Source organism: Stomoxys calcitrans, chromosome 5, assembly GCF_963082655.1.
Source record: "Stomoxys calcitrans chromosome 5, idStoCalc2.1, whole genome shotgun sequence".
NCBI lineage: Eukaryota > Metazoa > Arthropoda > Insecta > Diptera > Muscidae > Stomoxys > Stomoxys calcitrans.
The window spans coordinates 97703792-97726444 of record NC_081556.1 but is presented as its reverse complement, the minus strand read 5'-3'; the positions used below and the strand labels follow the sequence as shown (position 1 = coordinate 97726444).

Below are 22653 nucleotides of genomic sequence, written 5' to 3'. Positions count from 1 at the left end.
CTTCGAACTTAACCTGCTTATGGACACAAAAAGAATCTGTGCAAAGTTTCAGCTCAATATTTCTATTTTTATATCCACCAACATAGCATAGGGACTATGACGCTGAACGTCTGACGAGCAAACCTCTGCGCTACGGTGGCCTCCACCACTACTGTAACTGTAATAAAATATATACTTCGATTCGGAAATACCTCCTGATTCGGCTTAGCCATATCCTTCTGTGCACATATCCTTTGTGTGCCGCTTGTCCGTTTGTGTTTTTTATACCCTCCACCGATAGGATGGGGGTATATTAATTTCGTCTTTCCGTTTGTAACACCTCGAAATATGGGTCTAAGACCCCACAAAGTATATAAATTCTTGATCGTCATGACATCTTAAGTCGATCTAGCCATGTCAGTCCGTCTATTTGTCCGTGGAAAGCACGCTGACTTTCGAAGGAGTAAAGCTGGGCGCTTGAAATTGTGCACAAATACTTTTTAAGTCGGTTGTAAATGGACCAAATTGTTCCATGTTTTGGTATAGCTGCCATATAAACCGATTTTCGGTGGCGTTTTGGTATTATTTCCCAAAACTATTTATTTATGGTTTAAATCGCCCTGATATAGCTGCCATATCAACCGATCTCCCGATTAGACTTCTTCAGCTTCTAGAGGGCGCAAATCTTATCCGTTTTGGATGAAATTTTACACATATCATTGAGGCATGACTTCTAAGAACTGTGCTAAGTATGGTCTAAGTCCGTCCATAACCTTATATAGCTGCCACAAAAATCGGTCTTGGGTCTTGACTTCTTGAGTCTCCTCTAGAAGCCCCAATTATTATCTGATTTGGCTGAAATTTTGCACATTGTATTTTGGTATGACTTTTAACAACTGCGCAAAGTATGGTTGAAATCGGTTCATAATCTGATAAGCCGCCATATAAACCGATCTTCCTATTAGACTTCTTGAGCCTCTAAAGGGCGCAATTCTTATCCGAATTGGCTGAAATTTTGCATGTGGCGTTTTGGTATTGTTTCTAACAACTGTTCTAGGTATGGTCTAAATCGGCCCACAACCTGATATAGCTGCTATATATACCGATCTCTTAATCAGACTTCCTCAGCTTCTAGAGGGCGCAAATCTTATTCAATTTGGATGAAACTTTGCCTATATTGTTAAGGCTTGACTTCTAAAAACTGCGCCAAGTATGGTCTAAGTTAGTTTATAACCTGATATAGCTGCCATATAAATCGTTCTTGGGTCTTGAGTTCTTGAGCCTCTAGAAGCCGTAATTATTATCCGATTTGGCTGAAATTTTGCACATGTTATTTTGGTATGACTTTCAACAACTATGCTAAGTATAGTTCAAATCGGTTCATAACCTGATATAGCTGCTATATAAACCGATCTCCCGATCTCCAGGTTAAGTTCGAAGATGGGCCATATCGGACAATATCTTCATATAGCCCCCATATAGACCGATCGGCCGATTTAGGGTCTTAGGCCCATAAAAGCCACATTTATTATCCGATTTTACTGAAATTTGGGATAGTGAGTTGTGTTAGGCCAGTCGATAGTGAGTTTTGTTAGGCCAGTCGACTTTTTTCTTCAATTTAGTCCAAATCGGTAAAGATTTGGATATAGCTGTCATATACACCGATCTCTCAATTTAAGGTTTTGGGCCTATAACAGGCGCGTTTATTGTTCGATTTCGCCGAAATATGGGACAGTGAGTTGTATTGGGCCCTTCGACATCCCTTTTCAATTTGGCCAAGATCAGTTCAGATTTGGTTATAGCTGCCATATAGACCGATCTCTCGATTTAAGGTTTGGGGCCCATAAAAGGCGCATTTATTGTTCGATTTCGCCGAAATTTGGGACAGCGAGTTGTGCTGGGCCCTTCAACATTCTTCGTCAATTTGGCCCAGATCGGTTTAGATTTGGATATAGCTGCCATATTGACCGATTTCCCAATTTTAGGTTTTGGGGCCATAAAAAGGTCATTTATTGTCCGATTTCGACGAAATTTGGGACAGTGAGTCGAAACATATTTCGATAAAGCTGCTATGGGGCATAAGGTATGCATTTTTCACCGGATTTTTACGAAAAGCGGTTTACATATATACCCGAGGTGGTGAGTATCCAAAGTTCGGCCCGGCCGAGCTTAACGCCTTTTTACTTGTCTACTATGGCAATAGTAAACAATCCTAGGAGCCTGCCTTGATATATCTCAACGTTAATAAAGACCTCACCACACCCATGATGATAAAGTATTTTGACATCATTTGTATAATATTTGTATTTTACAGCGTTTATGTGCCACCACAACACATTTCTTGTCTATCAATCAATGCGTAATGCGACCATGGAACGTTGGGAAAAGGTAACCCATATATCAATCGGATTTGCTTGGACTGTGGCAGCGCTCTTTGGCATTGCAGGTTATTCGACATTTAGAGCTTTATCGCAAGGTAAGTGAGTGCGTGTGTGTGTGTGTGTTTGTATTTTAACCGGATATGTAAATATTATATAAATATAAATGTGAGTGTGTGTATGTATTTCTTCTTTGTTATAACTAATCTAATGCCTGTGGATGTATGGGGAGGCGTGACATGGACTGAGTGGCATCAGTTTGATGTATGGTGCCTAATGGATGTTTTAAAGCCATTAAATCACAAATAAATTCAAGAAAGCCATGGCTACTATTGTTTATAAGAAGGGAGCGGAAAGTGTTTGAAATAAAGTTTTAATAAAAAATTATTGCAAATTTATTTGCGTACATTTGTAGTATGGAGCTTAAGTTGCAAAATAAAAAAAGATACATTTAAAATATGCTTTTGGGAAAAATCCTTCCCTATTTAAAGAATTTTTCTATTATTTCGACCCTTTCTAATGTGCTTCTCCTTGTGTTCTTCTGGCTATTATACTCATTTATTAGTCGTAGGAGCTTACCTTCCCCATTTCACATCCAGGCAAAATTAGTGTTTCTAAGTATCTCTATGATAAACTGCACTGTAAGCACCCATACACTGATTATTGTACACATCAGCACTCACACTAACTTTTTTTATTGTTCGTTGTTGAAAAGAAGTTAAAGTTACTTCTTTTAAACGCCATAATTGCGCCATTTAAGGAGGGCAAATATGTACATACCAGGGTACATAAACAGTAGATATGAATAATAGTTCAGTGGAAGTTTAACTATTATATTTCATTGGACAGTTAATCTTAAGCCAAACTTTAACTAGTATAAACTGCGTTAATTTCGATTTTAGATTAAATTTTGCCAATTGTGACCTTTTGGTCATCATATATTAAATCCTTTTATTTAGCCTTTTTTCATGGTGGCTATATCAGAAATAGTTCGATTCAGATTGATTCGATTATACTTGACATAGATGAATTTTGAAATCCATGAAAATATTTCCCCATTATTAATAAAACGAACTATCGCCTGTTCTTCTGCCCAAATCAAGCTTACTTGCAAAATTTGGAAATTTTGCAAAAATATAATTTAGTGATGTGGCTCGGATGGGATTGTATGGTACCTATACTCTACGTCACCACTAAGATGCATGGTACTAAAACTTTCTGCATTTGTTTGAAACGCTAAGAAGGAGAAGAGCTAAACCCATTGATAAATAACTTTCTTACTAGAATTGACTATGACAAAACATTTGTTCCACTAGCCAAACGTAGAATAGCGTTCCAAGCGCCTCGATCTTCTGCGCTCCTTCCAATATCTCTGACACTAAGTTTCGAGGTGTCTCCCACCGATTGATCTTTTCATCGGTCTCTTGGTCGTCCCGGTTTGCGTGTACCACCGCGATCGCCTTCAAAAGACTTTTTTGCTATGGCTTATTCATCCATTCACCGTTGTATTTTGATGCGTTTAACCATGCTAACGACGATTGGCATAAATATCTTCTCAGACAGCCAGACAGCCACTAAATCCCTCGAGAATTTGATTCTGAACACAAAAACCGCTCTCGACTGTCGCAGATCTCTCAACGAGATGGCTGAACAATTCAAAAGCCACCTGTTCTGGGTGCCGGGCCACAGAGATATCCCAGGGAATTGTGTACGAGCTTGCGAGACTAGGAACTACGTTACACATTCCAGGGAAACTTGAATCAATGGGTATGTCTCTAGCGATATGTAAGCTAAGTTTTCAGGACCAGGCCAGGACCAGGAAGGACAACGAATGATAGATGATCATTCCATGGCTATGGGCATTCCAAAACTACAACAAATAAAACAAAAACAGACGTCTCAGTCATTGTGACCGTTATGACAGGTCACTGTCTAATCGGAAAACATGGGAACAGACTGAAGGTTGCCTGCAAGGACTTTTGCAGAAGCGATGAGGACATCGAAGAAGAAGAGACAATAGAACACTTTCTGTGTGTGTGTCCCGCACTAGCAGTCACAAGGACTTCCACTTTAAGTTCTCATTTTTTTGAGAACCTATCTGGTTTAGCGGATGTGAACCTTCACAAGTTATGGGGCTTTTTTAAGCGATCTAAATGGTTCAACGGTAATGGACGAAAACGTCTAAGTGAGTCTGATGGTAGACTGCCACTTAAACCTAACCTAACTTAACTATGTTATTATCGTCATGCAGCTAATACAGCTCGTGGTTCATGCGATGCCTATATTCTCCATTTACGCCAACTGGTCTAAATATTTAACGAAGGATTTTTCTCTCAAACACTCCAAGTACCGCCACATCTGATTTCGCAAGTACCCATGCTTCGGAGTCACTAAACAGCAAGGATAATGTTATTTTCGTCTGCCGGGAGGTGGATTTGCTCCTCAGCTGGTTGCTCAATCCAATATAGCATCTGTTACCCAATATTATGCTTTGTTTTATTTCAAAACTGGTGTGATTTGTTTCGGTTACGGCGTGCAGAGGTAGATAAAGGCTGTCGCCCTGTCTGAAACTTCGTTTGGTATTGAACGTTTCAGAGGTTCTTTCCCATTTTAACTGAGGATCGTGTATCACCAAGCTCCGTCCTGAAAAGTCGTGTCAATTTTGCAGGGATACCAAACTCAGACATCGCTTGAAATACCTTTGGTGGATTTTCACAAATAACGCTCGATAATATGTTGTATGCGAAGGAAAGGAGAGTTTTTCCTCTGTAGTTGGCACATACCGTCGTGTCCCCTTTCTTGCCTACGGGATTTAGTATGCTGAGGTTCCAATCATCAGATATGCTTTCTTCTAGCCAAATTGAGCTGACAAGCTGATGCATACGTCTTATCAGCGTGGTCTTAAACAGTTCAGCCGGCATCCCATCGGCTCCTGCTGCCTTATTGTTCTTCAGCTGTGTTACTGCTACGTGGACCTCGTTTTGACTAGGTGGTACACATTAAATAGCATCATCAGGGATTGGTTCTGCGGTATACTCTTGGCCACCATCATCGTATATCAGCAGCTGGGAAAATGTTCTTTCCATATCCTCAGCACTATCTGTTTCAGTTACCAGATTTCCTTCTTTGTCTTTGCAGAAAGATGTGCCTGCACCAAAGCCATCAGTTTGATGTTTAATTCTTTGGTAGAATTTTCGGAATTTATTCTGGCTCCTGAATATTTCGATTTGATTACAAACACGTCTTTCCAATTCGTTTTTCTTGCTGCGTAATAGACATATATCCTCTCTCCTTTTCTGCCGATACCTCTCCTTCATATGGCGCGTCGCTACTGATTGCAGGGTCGATTGCCTCTGCGGCGTTATTTCATCGGAAGAAGGAGTGCTTGCCTCAAGCATTTGGGTCAGCCAAGCGGAGTATGCCATTGCCATCTGTAGTGTTTTACAGTTTTTCAATGTCCACATGCTGATTGAATGCCTTCCATCTATCACAACATGATCTATTTGGTTTCTCGTAGTTTGATCGGGTGACAGCCATGTAGCCGTGTGAATCCTTCGATGTTGGAATCTTTTGCTGCTAACTATCATGTTCTTTGCCGCGGCGAAGTCTTTTAGCCTCAATCCATTATCGGAAGTTACTTCGTCTAGGCTAAATTTTCCAACTGTTTGTCCAAAGATATTTTCCTTCCCTATTTTCGCATTAAAATCTCCCAAAACGATTGCAATATCTTGGTCGGGAAAGCGGTCGTATTCTCTTTCTAGGCGGTCGTAGAAAATATCCTTGGTCTCTTCGTCCTTATCTTCCGTCGGGGCATGGGCGCAAATAAGCCTGATGAAGAATTTGGCCTTTCTGCGAATTGTGGCTAGCCACTCATCCACCTGAGTAAACCTGGAGACAAAGTGTTTCATTCCCCGACTAACCATAAGTCCACAGCCAAATTCATGCCTCATTTTATGACAGCTATAATATAGGGCGTCACAACTCGGTGATGTTGTTCCATCTGCCTTGTAAATCTCCAAGACATCCGCCAGTGCGTACACTGCGCCCTCTCTATAAAGAGTGCGGACATTCCAGGTGCAGATACGCAAATGGGGCCGTCATCATGGGAGGAACCGTTTTTATATCCACCACCATTCACCGAGGTAAATATTCTACCAGATATTCAAATACCTTTCCTTAAATACCCTTTCATTTGATATGCCTCAGGCGCTAAACGGATTTCTTTCATGCATGCCCGTTTTTGGGGGTTTTGGGATTGGGGAGGTCCCGTAGACAACTTGGATCAAATTCCAAATATACCAGATTCGTACTCTATTGCCCCAATTGGTAAATATGTAATTTTTGGGATGTTATTTTGGGGGTGGTGTCAAATTTTTATGGCAAGTTATACTCTACTTTAAAGAACCTTTCATTTGATATCCATATTATCCTAATCGGCAAACAAGTCCGTTTGGATGGGTGTTTGTGTGGGGCGTCCCCCAGGTTATTTGACCCCAAAGTTTTATACTAATTTTTTGTTCCTGGGTTACCATGAGGCGGCATACAAAATGTTGCTTAAATCGGTACACCCATCTACGAAATCGGGGGTTTTGGAAAATTGAGGAAAGTGGTAGGGTCCAGAGATCAGATTCGTACTCTACTATCGTAGACCTTAACTTTAAGTCCCATATTGTCCCGATCGACCTATATGTCATATTGTAGGGTATTTAGTGCATGGCCGGTTCCCAGACTCTTTGTTCTACGATTGTATACCAGATTCATAGTCTTTGCTCTAAGGCATACAAAATGTTGCTTAATTCGGTGCACCCATCTCCGACATCGAAGGCCACCGTAGCGCAGAGATTTACATGTCCGCCTGGGTTCGAATCCCGGCGAGACGATCGGAAAGTATTTTCAGTGGTGGTTTTCTCTCCTAATTCTGGCAACATTAGTGACGTACTTTGCCATGTAAAACTTCTCTCCAATGAGATGTCGCACTGCGGCACGCCGTTCGGACTCTGCTATAAAAAGAAGGTCCCTTATCATTGAGTTTAAATTTGAATCGGACTGCACTCATTGATATGTAAGAAGTTTGCCCCTGTTTCTTAGTGGAATGTTCCTGGGCAAAATTTGTATTTGCATCTCCGAGATCTGGGGTTTTTGAAAGTTGAAGAAAGGGATAGGGTCCAGGGATTAGATTCGTACTCTACAATCGTAGACCTTCCCTTTAAGTTCCATTAGCCTGATCGACCTATATGTCGTAAGAGTCTGTGCGGTTCCCAGACTCTTTTCTTCTGAGATTGTATACCAGATTCATAGCCTACCCCCCAAAACCTTTTATTTGGATTATTTGATACCCATTTTGTGATTTTGGTGAAACATGCCCGTGTTAGGGGTTTTTGGGATTGGGGAGGTCCCGTAGATACCATGGATTAAATTCTTACACCAGATTTGTTCTCCTTCCAATTACCTTTCATTTAATACCCATTTTGCCACAATCGATAAATATGTTATTTTTGGGATGTTTTTTGGGGGTGGGGCGATCTTACGGGACTTGGTGTCAAATTTTTATATCAAGTTGTACTCTACTCTTAAATACCTTTCATTTGATACCCATACTGTCGCAATCGGCAAACATGTCCGTTTGGATGGGTTTTTGGGTGGGGCTTCACCCCTGGTTATATTCAAAGTTGTTTACCAATGTTGGGTTTCTGTGTTACCATAAGGCGGCATAGAAAATTGTGTGCAAATCGGTGCACCCGTTTCTGAGATCTGGTGTTTTTGAAAATTGGTGTAAGGGGAGGGTCCGCCCCCCCTTCGGATATCAAAAAATTAAGTGCACTATTTTCACAGGGGGGTGACAATTTCATGAAAATCGGTTCAGCCGTTTTTGAGTTTATACAGAACAGATAAACAAACAAACAAAGCGCAACAATGTATTAATATTGGGTTGCCCAAAAAGTAATTGCGGATTTTTTAAAAGAAAGTAAATGCATTTTTAATAAAACTTAGAATGAACTTTAATCAAATATACTTTTTTACACTTTTTTTCTGAAGCAAGCTAAAAGTCACAGTTGATAACTGACAGAAGAAAGAATGCAATTACAGAGTCACACGCTGTGAAAAATATTGTCAACGCCGACTTTATAAAAAATCCGCAATTACTTTTTGGGCAACCCAATATTTTATATAAAAGAAGATTAAACACACGATGGAATGACGCTAAGGAAACATGGGAAAACATCCAAAAATTTTGCTGTCTTTGAACAATTGATGGAAAATCTTCTAATGATATTGCACCATATCTCTGATGGCAGCAATGACGTTGACTTGATATCAAGCACCACAACACTTTCACATAGATTTGTTAAAAATAAAATTCCCTTTATAATGTCACTTCCTCTCTTATTCTCTTATTGTAGCACATTTCAAGAACTATGAGCAGCAAATTTTTTAATTTTTTTCTGAACGACCTTTGCAAAGTGCAATTTCTGGTGGTTTCATTAATGTGTCTTTTTTTTAATCTAAACATAAAAATCACCATTGCGTTTTGTGGTAAAGCGTTTAAAAAACAAAACAAAACCAAATATCATTTTTCAATTCTTATCAGTCGATCAGAGTGCGACCATTTGCGTTTCCACGTTTATGGTGCCCCATTTTAAGTCAAATATTAAAATATAAAAAAATTCAGTGTCTTATGTCATTTACGTTGTTGTTTTTACTTTGTATGTGGTATTATGCGCCAAAAACGTACTTATCGCTTTTGTATGTAGGGGCTGCATTATGGAAATAAAAGTCCTAAATTTACCATTGAAAATGGCATGAATTCTTAATGCTCTAAAAAATAAATTCTAAATCTGATCAAAGATAGTCACTAAGGGGTCATTGACACAGCAGTATAAATAGTTTGGTGTAGTAGGTTGGGTTCATGTGGCAGTTTGCAATCACATACAACAGAATTATTAGGCTTTTGCGATGACACAGCGACAGTAGAAGGAAGATGCCTTTCCGTTTCTACTGTTGAACAGCCATATCTATTTAAAAATCCTATTAACTTAAGAGTGTTCACTTCTTCTAACTCAGATAATATTTCAAAGATCCTAAAGATAAACTTCTAGGTGCCAGTGAGCATCACTCTAAAAGCAGGAGCTCTTAAGCTTCAATCAGGTCACAATTTCAAAAAGTTTAAATTAAAAGTCAAATACCCCAAATAGATGATATTATTTACCTCATGCGGACTTTTTGTACAAATTTTATGGACTAACCAGCAAGGAGAGAATTTTGAAATCGGATTACAAATGAAGATTTGGCAGCCTGAAAAATTTTTGTAATGTGACCAACTTCACACACACCTCAGCTCTAGCCATTTTAAATTTCAAAGAGTTATCTTTAACCGTTCTCAAATGGCACATGTTTCCCCACTGTGCAAAGTCTCACATCATCTTTCCTACATGCTATCAATTGGCGCACCCATTTCCCATAAGTGAGCTCGTAGTCCTATGCGTCTCGTTATGATACTACAGGGTGGCTGATGAATATTGCTACAATGATGAATATTGCTACATTTTTTTTTCGGTGTATGGAATACATTTTTCTTTTATTCATGTTAAATTAAATTATTAAATTAATTATTAAATTATTATTAATTAAATTAATTAATTAATTAATTAAATTAATTATTAAATTATTATTATTAAATAGAAAAAAAGTTATTACATTTTTTTTTGGTAGCGGCTTTCATCAGCCACCCTGTATACCACCACCTTCTTACTTCCTTTCTATAATAGCCTCGTGTTCTCATGATCCGAATTTCCCCATTGGATTTTCGTCGTCCTACCGACCGGTTTGCTGTTTCTCATCATCTTTCCCACATGCTATCAATTGCCGCAACCATTTTGCCTAAGTAAGCTCGTAGCCCTATGCGTCACGTTCTGATACCGAAAGCTATACTGACTTCCTTTCAATAATAGCCTTGTCTGCTCACGATTGATTGGTTGCCCAAAAAGTAATTGCGGATTTTTTAAAAGAAAGTAAATGCATTTTTAATAAAACTTAGAATGAACTTTAATCACATATACTTTTTTTACAATTTTTTTCTAAAGCAAGCTAAAAGTCACAGCTGATAACTGACAGAAGAAAGAATGCAATTACAGAGTCACAAGCTGTGAAAAAATTTGTCAACGCCGACTATATGAAAAATCCGCAATTACTTTTTGGGCAACCCAATAAATTTCTCCATAGGATTTTCGTCGTCCTATTGACCGTTTCGCTGTTTCGTACCCTATGCGTCGATTCGAAAGGCTACGGGTTAACTAATATATTTGACGGCAGTTGTATGGCCTTCACTGCCATATTGTCTGCTCTTTTATTCCCCCTTACTCCGCTATGGGCCGGCACCCAAGCAATGCGGATTGTGCCATCCTCAGAGAAGGCGTTAATCTCCTTCTTACACTCCAAGACTGTTCTAAACAATACCGTCCTGTTTGTTATTGCCCTGAAGGCCAGTTAGCTGTTCACACTCGATAATCTTGCGTTAGCACCACCCCATCCCACACATTCCGTAATCACCCGAATCTTCGCCTGCGGGACCGTATTATGGTCAGACAATTGGAAGTAGATCTCAGTCTCTAGATTATCAGTGTAGACCCCCCAGGCCCACTCTGTCCGTGTTGCATGAATTTCCAGATGTTAATCCAGGACTGTGCCGATGGCAGCTGTGCCTCGCACTCGACCTCAAGTGTCCCTTCCATCCAGGTTTCCCAACTTCGCCTCGATTATACAGCGATGGTATGAGCTGCTCCCATCCTCAATACATTCTCCCATCGTCTTAAGTCTCACAGTCGCATTGGCTGTCTCATACTTAATCTGTATGTCTATAGGTCGGATATCGAGAATAGTCTCCAGCGCCCAAGTAGGCATGGTCCTCATCGTTCGGCCTATGCCAACACAACATGTTCTTTGAAACTATCGTATTATCCTTACTTCGCACAGTGGGAGAAAATCGACAAAAAAAAAATAGTAAAAAATATGCAGTGTGAGAACGGGTAGAGATATCTCTTTGAAATTTGTAACAATTAGAGCAAAAGTGTTATCGAGATCATGTTCAAAATTTCAAGGCCCTAGGTGGTCCTCTTGGCAGGCCCCTCGGCATTTCGAAAAATTTTTCGCTCTGCCAAATCTTCATTTCTAATCCGCTATTCAACATGTTTTTTTTCTGGATGTAATATAACTTAGTAGAGGCCACCGTATTGCAGAGGTTTGCCTGAACGCCTGGGTTCGAATCCTGGCGATACCATCAGAAGCAAGTAAAAAGGCGTTACGTTCGGGCGGGCCGAACTTTGGATACCCACCACCTTGGGTATATTTGTAAACCACCTTTCGTCAAAATTCGGTGAAAAATTAATACCTTATGCCCCATAGCAGCTATATCAGTGAGTTGTGTTGGGCCCTTCGCCATCCTTCTTCAATTTAGGCCAAATCGGTTCAGATTTGGATATAGCTGCCATATAAGGTCTTGGCCCCATAAAAGCCGAAATTTATTGTCCGATTTCTCTGAAATTTGGGACAATGAGTTGTGTTAGGCCCTTCAACATCCTTCTTCAGTTTGTCCAAATCAATTCAGATTTGCATATTGCTGCCGTATAGACCGATCCGACGAAATTTGGGACAGTGTTTTGTGTTAGACCCCTTGACATCTTTTTGCAAATTGCCCAAGATCGGTCCACATTTTGGAGCCATAAAAAGAACATTTATTGTCCGATTTTTCTGAAATTTGGGACAATGAGTTGTGTTAGGCACTTCGACATATTTCTGCAATTTGGCCCAGAACAATTCAGATTTGGATATAGCTGCCATATAGACTGATCTCTCGATTTAAGGTTTTGGACCCACAAAAGACGCTTTTATTGTCTGATGTCGCCGAAATTTGGGAAAGTGAGTTATGTTAGACCAGTTGATACCCTTCTTCAATTTGGCCCAGATCGGTCTAGATTTGGATATAGCTGCCATATAGACCGATCTCTTGATTTAAAGTCTTGGGCCATACAAGTCGCATTTATAATTCGATTTCGCTGAAATCTGTCACATTGACTTATGATAGGCTTTTCGACATCAGTGATTAGCAACAAAAAAAGAAAACAATATTTTGTTCAACAAATTTGAACAATGAGTATTACTGAGTAGACCATTAAATTTCCGTCCCGAATTTTTCCCAAATCGGACAAGATTTCGATAAGGTTATGGGGCATAAATTATTAATTTTTCACCGGATTATGACGAAAGAAAGTTTTGGCATATATACCCGAGGTGGTGGGTATCCGAAGTTCGGCCCGGCCTTTTTACTTTTTTTTGTAATATGTAAATATAATATTTCTATGTATTTTTTAACCATTTGAAGGTTGCATTGCACTTATCAAGTCCCTTAATATTAACCACTCAAGTACTACTTTCTATTCAAAACGAGATAACTCTTGAAACGTGCACTTTTAAACACTTTACACAATTAAAAGTGATACGAGTATACATACAAATAAGTTTATAGGTGTGTCCATACATATGCATACATGTATGTCTAACACAGTTGCACATAACATGTTGTCAAATCTTAAACAGTTTTCTGCACAAATTTTGAACAGCACTCTCTTGTCGTCTATGTTCTATATACTGTCTTTCTGAACTTTGATTCTATTGTACTTCACCTGTTTGTTATTCATTATGCACTGTTGTTTGCTCTTTACTTTTCACCAACTCTCACTAATAATTGTTGTTGTTGTAATTGTGTTTGTAATTTATTGATGAAGAAAAATGTTTGGTTCCCAATGAAAAATCAAAACAAAAATTTAATTTAATTGTTTAAAGGTGATTTACTTGAAAACTACTGCTGGAATGATGACCTGATGAATTTCTCACGTGTACTCTTCTCTATATCGATATTATTAACTTTTCCTATTGAATGTTTTGTCTCAAGAGAGGTATAAAACAATTAATAATTATGAAGAAATTTAAAAAAAAAAAAAATTATATTTATTTTCCATTTTATTGATATAGGAATTTGAATGGAATTGAAATAATTTTGTTTTCTTTCATATATACACTTAGATTGTTCGAGCCATGGTCCATAGATTTGTGCTGAAAGAACCTATTAGCGAACTGACCCAGGAAAAGGATCCCAAACAAGAGAAGGGCTCTGAGGTGGATGAATATTCGCGAAATATAACTTTGGCCATTGTTTTCAGTGCTTTTGTCATATCACCCATGACAGAATGTTTGGGTTCAGTATTGGAGCTAAATGTAAGTTAAATTGGTGAGGTAAAATTTTTTTAAATTTAAATAAACTTTGGTATATTTCGTCTTATTTTGCCCTCTGAATACTAACAAGTAAAAGCTTGCTAAGTTCGACCGGGCCGAATCTTGGAAACCCACCACCATGGATTCTGCTAAAATATAGGAGCTATATAGACTGATTTGACCTTACTTGGCACAGTTGTTGAGAGTCATAACGGAAACCTATGAGCAAAATTTCAGTTAGATCGGACAAACATTGCGGCTTTCAGGGGCTCAAAAAGTCAAATCGGGAGATCGGTTTATATGGGAGCTATATCAGGTTGAAGACTCATTTAGACCGTACTTGGCACAGTTGGTGGAAGTCATAACAGAACCCTATGAGCAAAATTTCAGTTAAATCGGACAAAAAATGCGGCTTCCAGGAACTCAAGAAGTCAAATCGGTTTATATGGGAGCTATATTAGATTATAGACCAACTTAAATCGTACTTAAAACACTTGTTGTACAGAACACTATGTGCAAAATTTCAGCCGAAATATAGAACTTGACTTCCTGGAGAAAGCTTCTCAAGGCTTGCATTTCGTAATTTTCTCAGGGCAGTATTTCAATACAGGGAGCCGCCACGGTGACTCCATATAGGGTTTAATATGCCTGCATATGACGCATTGAAAACTGGGCTGGAATCCTGGCGACAGTAGCTGAAAATTTTTCATAGGTGGTAATCTCCCCCTAATGCTGGCGACATTTGTAGACCATGTAATAACTTCTTCCCAAGAGGGGTCGATTGTCATCGGTGTTACATTATTGAAGGCATCCTGAGTGAGTGTCAAAATATGCTGCCATTGTATATTCCTTACAGCAAAAAGGGGTTTCTATTTAGCCGACTAGATGATGAAGGGGTAGTTATGAGTGAATTTGTCGATACAGGCGTTCTTTTAGAAATCTTCGCCCTAATAAATGTATATATCAACCTCTATAGGGTGAGGTTAGTATTGACATTGACTTGGTGTTTTGCACCACATACAACGAAATTTTTTTTCCCCAGTGAACTTGAACTTAAAGTTTGAATATGGTAAGCCATATGAAGAAGAGACAGCCTGTAGTGTGATTTACTAAATTTAAAAGCTGGATACTATTACTAGTAAATAAATATTGAGATTACTCCTTGCAAGAACACAGGCTCTAAGTCCCCCATTCCACCCACCAAAAGAAGAAAGTCAAATCCTCCTACCATCGCAGTACCTGTACAGCTTTTTATACCCATTTATTTATATGCGGGAGTGGATAACGAATCTGGCATACAAATTCATGTCGAAGTATAGGGGGTCACCCCACTCCCACAAAAATGCTCAAAATGGGCACATTACCCAATCACGGATATATGGGACTCGGTTTGTTTTTTTTTCGTATAGACTGAAAAACGGCAGAACCGATTTCCTCGAATTTTTCGCATATTGTGGTTGGTCTGGAAGGAAACATAGGCTATATAATTTTTCGTTATCGGGAGGGGAGCGAACCTTCCCCCTTATGCCAAAAACACATCCCAAAATCAAAAGTAGACCGATCGGGACAATATAGGTATCAAATGAAAGGTATTAGAGAGTAGAGTACGAATATGGTAATAAAATTTGAGTCCAAGTACCATCGGGCCGCCCCAGCCCTAAAACTCCCCCAAACAGTCATATTGAATGTTCATTTCAATATGGAGCTCAAATGAAAGGTATTCGGGAGTAGGTTTGGAATCTGGCATACAAAATCAGATCGGAGGGGTCATGCCACCCCTCCACAAACGCCATTAGACCTATTACGCCTGAATGACACTTGGCTGAACCGATTTTCTTAAAATTTTCATAGATTGTGTACGTTTGTCTGGAAGGAAACATAGGCTATATAATTTTTATCGGGTGGAGGCGGACCCTCACCCTTACCCAAAAACCGCCACCGATATCCGAAAGTGGTCCGATGGTCACAACAAGGGTATCAAATGAAAGGTATTGGAGACCAGAAAACCAATATGATATTTAAATTTGGGTCCCCCAACCACAAAACTCTTCTAAACAGATATATTCGAAATTCATGTCAATATGGGTCTTAAATGACTTCCAAGTAATGGGAAGTCGCCCACCCCCAAATGGGCATATAAGCCGAAAATGGCTATATGGGACTCAAATGAAAGATATTTGGGAGTCAATTACGAATATGACATTGAAATTTTGCACAGATTTTTCATATTGATGTAGGTCGTTGGGGATTGTAAATGGGCCATATTGGTTCAGATTTGGATAAAGCTCCCATATAAACCGATCCCCCGATTTCAGCCCTTGGAAGCCTCAATTTCATTCGATTTGGCTGAAATTTGGAGCAAAGACTTGAGTTATGACTTTCAACTTCCTTGCCAAGTATGATCCGAATCGGTCAATAAACAAATATAGCCCCCATATGAACGCATCCCTGAATTTGACTTTTTGAGCCCTTAGAAGTCTCAATTTTCATCCAATTTGGCTTAAATTTGAAACAAAGATTTGAGTTATGACTTGCAACATCCATGCCAACATGCCATCCATGATTTGAATCGGTCTATAAAGAGATATAGCCTCCATATAAACCGATCCCCAGATTTGACTTCTTCAGCCCTTCGAAGCCTAAATTTTCATCCGATTTGGATGAAATTTAGCCAAAAATCCTATTTTATGACGTTCAACATCAGTGCCAAGTTTTATCGATATCCCGGTTAACATCTTGAGGCCAAAATAATTCAAATGCAAACTCAGTCAATAAGGGTAGATTTTTAGCGGAAGCCATGGCGCTGGGTAACCAAGATTCGCCCCGGCCATACTTAGTAGCCCTTTTCTTGCTAGTTTTTAAAAGGATATGAATTGACAATAAATTTAATGACTTACAAGTATATTCTATGCTTAGATTGTCCAAGCATAGAAGAGATTGACGAAAATGTTAACAGGATTACGACTGCACTGGTGGGATCCTTCGAAGATAGTTGTCCTCTTCGTGAAAGGAAATCAGCCCAAGAAAAACCCTGGATGACCGGGGAGATTCGCAATATTGGGAAAGTGGTCCGCAGACTTTTTAACAGAGCACGTCGTAAAAAAGCGCAAGATTATTGGGATGTGTATTACACACGGCTCAAGGAATACAATAAGATTACCAGAGCGGCAAAAGTGCCTCCTGGAAGCTTTTCTGTGAACACGTCGATAGCGTTAATGACGCCGCCAAGATAAAAAAAGTTTCTCTCAAAAACCCATGTCCAAACTGAAATTTTAGTAGACGATATGGAAGTGAGAGCAGAGACAACGGAGGACATGTTGAGGCTTTCGATGAAAACCCATTTACCACAGAATACGACGGGACTCACGGAGACATCGGAATCTTGGAATAATGAGGTTAATCGAAGGTTTACAATAACGAAATTTATGGTGAAGGAATCCTTGGCAATGGTGGTGTTTATACCTAAGCCCGGCAAGGCACGTTATGCGACACCAAAGATCTACAGACCCATAAGCCTTACGTCATTTCTACTCAAAACCATGGAACGTATTGTGGACACCATGATAAAGAGTATGACATCCAGCGAACTGCTCAAATACAAACAGCATGCCTATGTCAAAGGAAGGTCGGTGGAGACTGCAGGTTGTGCATAAAATAGAAGAATCCTCAGATGCCAAAACGTACACACTGGAGGTATGCATTGAGATCGAGGGGGCTTTTAACAATGTGCGGAGCGACACACTGATCAATCCTTCGACCAGTACCGGGTGGACCCAGTCCTTAGAAACTGGATAAACTATATGCTAAGGAACAGGTGGATAAATTGTATGTCCAATGGCATAAATATAAGGGAGAAAGTGGCATAGAGCATGCCACATGGGGGCATTATATCGCCACTCCTATGGATGACCACCAGAAATTACCTATTGCGGATGCTGACTGAGGAGGGATTTGAACCCGTCGATGTTATAATACTTCTAAGGGGTAAGGATCCGAACGAGCTATGCAGAAGGGCCGAAAGGGTCTTGCATATGGCATATGACTGGGCTAGTCCCAGAGGTCTCAATGTTAACCCAGAGAAGATTGAAATATGCCTGTTCACGACTAAGACGAAGGTGGGCCAATTTAATGCACTACGTTTCCTCAATAAGACGATTTCGATATCTGACAAGGTCAAATACTTAGGTGTGATCTTGGACAGGAAACTGAATTGGAAGTGTCACATTCAGGAGCGTACTGAGAAGGCTCACAGATTTTGGGCACTATGTAGATGGGCCGTAGGCTCGAAATGGGGCTTGAATACTAGGATAGTCCACTGGCTCTACAGGAGCGTGATTAGACCAATACTTACTTAGGCCTCAGTAGTTTTGTGGACTGCTATGGAGAAAAAGTGCAATATAAGTACCATACAAACGGTTCAGAGAACATGTTGTCTTGGCATAGATGGAGCGATGAGGACCACGCCCATTAGGGCACTGGAGACTATTCTAGATATCCGACCCATTGACATACAGATTAAGTGTGAGGCAGCCACTGCGGCTATGAGACTTAAGGCGATGGGAGAAGAAAAGATTGAGGATGGGAGCAGCTCATACCATCGCGGTATAATCGAGGCGACGGTGGAAAACCTGCATGGAAGGGGAGAGGTTTCCGATCGGATATCTGAGATGTACCTTGAAGTCGAGTGTGAGGCACCCGGACGGAACCCTAGCATTGCCATCTGGAAGATCATGTTACACGGATGGATCAAAGCTAGTGGGCAGAGTGGGCCTTCGGGTTTACATTGAAAATCCAGGGTCTGAGATCTGTTTTAGACTGCCTGACCATAATACGGTCCTGCAGGCGGAGATCCGGGCGATCACAGAATGCGTGAAGTGGTGTGGTGCTAACGGGAGGACGTCGAGTGTGAACATCTTTACCGACAGTAAAATTGCCATAAGGGCAATAACAGTGTAAGAAGGAGATTAACGCCTCCTCTGAGGATAGCAATCATTTGGGTGCCGGGCCATAACGGAGTTAGGGGAAATGAAAGGTTAGTTGGGGAAGGGGAAATGAAAGGTTGGTTAACCCGAAGCCTTTCGGGTCGACGCCGTCCGAGTGAAGGGAATGGGCGACGAATGCGCATGCAACATTGTGGAACAGCGAAACGGCCGGTAGGACGGCGAAAATCCTATGGGGGAATCCAGATCGCGAGACGACGAGGCTATTGCTGAAAGGAAGCAAGAAGGAGGAAGCATAACGGGATACATAGGACAACGAGTTCGCTTATGTAAAATCGGTGCGGCAAGTGATAGCATGTGTTGGGCATGCGAAGATGATAAGACGTTAGCGTATTTCCATACGATTTGGCGGTGAAGGCCAGAGGACTGCCGTCAATAAACTTAGTTAACCCGAAGCCTTTCGGGTCGACGCAGTCCGAGTTAAGGGAGTGGGCGACGAATACGCATGCAACATTGTGTAACAGTGAAACGGTCGGTAGGACGGCAAAAATCCTATGGAGGCATCCAGGTCGTAAGAAGACGAGGCTATTACTGAAAGGAAGCAAAAAGGAGGTCAGTATAGCTATTGGTATCATAACGGGACACATAGGACTACGATCTCACTTATGTAAAATCGGTGCGGCAAGTGATAGCATGTGTAGGGCATGCGGCGAAGATGATAAGACGTTAGCGTATTTCCATACGATTTGGCGGTGAAGGCCAGGGGACTGCCGTCAATAAACTTAGTTAACCCGAAGCCTTTCGGGTCGACGCAGTCCGAGTTAAGGGAGTGGGCGACGAATGCGCATGCAACATTGTGGAACAGCGAAATGGTCGCTAGGACGGCGAAAATCCTATGGGGGGATCCAGATCGTGAGAAGACGAGGCTTTTACTGAAAGGAAGCAAGAAGGAGTTCAGTATAGCTATTGGTATCATAACAGGACACATAGGACTACGAGCTCACTTATGTAAAATCGGTGCGGCAAGTAATAGCATGTGTAGGGCAAGAGGGGAAGATGATGAGACCTTGGAGCATTTCCTTTGTCATTGCCCGGCTTTCGCGTACAACAAATGCCGGCACTTAGATAGAGACACAATATCAGACATGAACCAACTTAGGGGAGTGGTATGGAAAACAATTAAGGATTTTGTAAGTAGCACGGAATTCCTAACTTAAAATTTTCTTTTTAGAGGTTACTTTATAGTTTTTAGGGCGCACAACAAGCCGATTGCTGGCTTAGGTGTATGTCCATAGTGGCATGGGGCGGATTAATATCTGCACCCTCTTTTTAACCTAACCTAACATACAAGTACATTAAACATAAATTATTTGTTAACATTCTCTTTCTAGGGTCTTTTGGCAGCCATTCCTTTGGCATATATACTACCCGGACTGGCGTTTATACAACTGGATCCCAATCCTTTGACAAGTCGTGAAAAATTGCCTGCTCTTGGCCTGGTGGTCTTTGGTGCTTTAGTCACTGTGCTGGGATCTGCGGTGTTATTGCCCAGTCTCAGCGAGGATTGCAGGGCAGATATTGTGATGGGCTATTGCAAGCAAACCACCTCAAGTGATAATTCTACCTTAACGAATTAAACAAACTAACTGGTCTTAATTAAACACATCGACCACACACATACACACACTAATATTAACATCCATAAACCTATACTTATACACTCATATATACAACATTCCAATCTATCAAAGAAAGTATTTACATATATTGTTATAGCCGTACATAAATTAGCAACTTGTTATATATGCAATATCGAATACCAAAAAAAAGGAAAAAACAGCCAATCTGAAACACTCCAAACCAACCTAACCGGAAAACCAAACAAACAATACTTTTAAGATAGCAACAAACCAAAATAACCCCAAATCAAAAAGGTATAGCAATTTGATCAAACCAAAAGGTATAGTTTTAAGGCATTCCCAAGAAAGTTACCTAAACTAAGAGGTGAAACAGAAAAAGTTAACATGCTGGAATTTTCCAGTAAGTTAGGCAGGTATTTTAAGCAAATTAAAAAACGAAATGTTAAGGCTTTTATGACCGTGAATACACAAGAAACCCCCCAACCATGCTAACAAACGAAACACAAGAAACTTATGAAAAGAAAAATATATTTACAAACAGATACTTGATTTTAGTTTTACAGGACATCCCAAAAAAGATAAAAACACTCACCCTTAGGACGAAGAAAATTGGTTGGGGAGAAAATCATTACAGTTTATGAGTATGTTAAGCAATTTCTATATTTGCTCCCCTTACCTATGGCCAAGAAGTTGGTGATTCTTAAACATGAAATTGGCGTTTCTAAATGTAAATATTTTAAGTTTTTCATGCATTAGATTGTAAAAATATTTAATGTTACATTATTTCAAAAATTATCTAAGCCAAAAGCCAGTAGAAAACCAGTAAGTAAGGGCAAAAGTCGGGCGGTGCCGACTGTATAATACCCTACACCTACCGTATAAGTACAATGTGGGAGCTATATCCAATTATGAGCCATTTTTGAGGGATCTCGGCGAGCAAAAATATGGTCAAACTGTAATAACTACGGTTGACAAATGACAACATTATTGCAAATTACCCAATATCTGACGAACATATATATGGGAGCTATAACTAATACTGGACCGATTTCCATGAAATTAACCAGTAATGTCGAGAGTCATTAGAAAATCCTTCTTGCCAAAGAATCGGAGAGAGAATCGGGTAACAAATGACCATTTTATTGAATTATTACTGCAAATCGGACGAAGATATATATGGGAACTATATGCAAATCTGAACCGATTTTTTCCAATTTCAATAGGCTTCGTCTCTAGGCTGAAAAACACGCCCATACCAAATTTCGAGAAAATCGGTTGACAAATGACCATTTTGTTGCATTATTACTGCAAATCGGACGAACATATATATGTGAGCTATATCCAAATCTGAACCGATTTTTATGAAATTCACTTGTAATGTCGGTAGTCATGAGAAAATCGTTCCTGCCAAATTTCGAGAAAATCGGTTTAAAAATGACCATTTAATTGCAGTATTACTGCAAATCGGGCGAACATATATATGGGAGCTACATCCAAATCTGAACCAATTTTTTCCAATTTCAATAGGCTTCATCTCTAGGCCGAAAGACACGCCCATACCAAATTTCCAGAAAATCGGGTGTCAAATGAACATTATATTGCAGTATTACTGCAAATCGGGAGAACATATATATGGGAGCTATATCCAAATCTGAACCGATTTTTATGAAATTCACGTGTAATGTCGGTAGTCATGAAAAAATCGTTCCTGCCAAATTTCGAGAAAATCGGTTTAAAAATGACCATTTAATTGCAGTATTACTGCAAATCGGGCGAACATATATATGGGAGCTACATCCAAATCTGAACCGATTTTTTCCCATTTCAACAGGCTTCGTCTCTAGGCCGAAATACACACCCATATCAAATTTCGAGAAAATCGGTTGACAAATGACCATTTTATTGCAGTATTACTTAAAATCGGGCGGACATATATATGGGAGCTATATCCAAATTTGAACCGATTTTCATGAAATTCACGTGTAATGTCGGTAGTCATGAGAAAATCGTTCCTGCCAAATTTCGAGAAAATCGGTTGACAAATTACCATTTTATTGCAGTATTACTGCAAATCGGACGAACATATATAGGGGAGCTATATCCAAATCTGAACTGATTTTTTCCAATTTCAATATGCTTTGTCTTGTCTAGGCCGAAAAACATGCCTGTACCAAATTTGAAGACGATCGGATGAAAATTGCGACCTGTACTTTGTATACAAATTAACATGGACAGATGGACAGACAGACGGATATAGCTAAATCGAATCAGAAAGCGATTCTGAGTCGATCACTATACTTATCAATGGGTGTATGTCTCTTCCTTTTGGGTGTTACAAACTAATTCACTAAGTTATTAGACCCTGTACCACAGTAGTGGTGTAGGGTATAATGAACGAATCTGGGGCAGTAAGTAAGCTTTTGTTCTGAAAATTATGGTCTATATCGCCCT

General features: G+C 39.9%; 1 protein-coding gene across 2 annotated transcripts in view; it reads left to right on the top strand.

The window, feature by feature from the left end:
• LOC106092981 (putative sodium-coupled neutral amino acid transporter 11) overlaps positions 1-20978 on the top strand; it is a 208889-nt gene extending 187911 nt beyond the window's left edge. For both annotated transcript variants that reach the window (XM_059370593.1, XM_059370592.1), the window contains 4 exons: positions 2294-2455; positions 13194-13306; positions 13434-13625; positions 19954-20978. In XM_059370593.1, the coding sequence (XP_059226576.1) occupies positions 2294-2455; positions 13194-13306; positions 13434-13625; positions 19954-20199 (713 nt within the window). In that variant the 3' untranslated portion in view covers positions 20200-20978. The remainder of the gene's footprint in view (positions 1-2293; positions 2456-13193; positions 13307-13433; positions 13626-19953) is intronic.
• The last annotated feature ends 1675 nt before the right edge of the window (positions 20979-22653 follow it).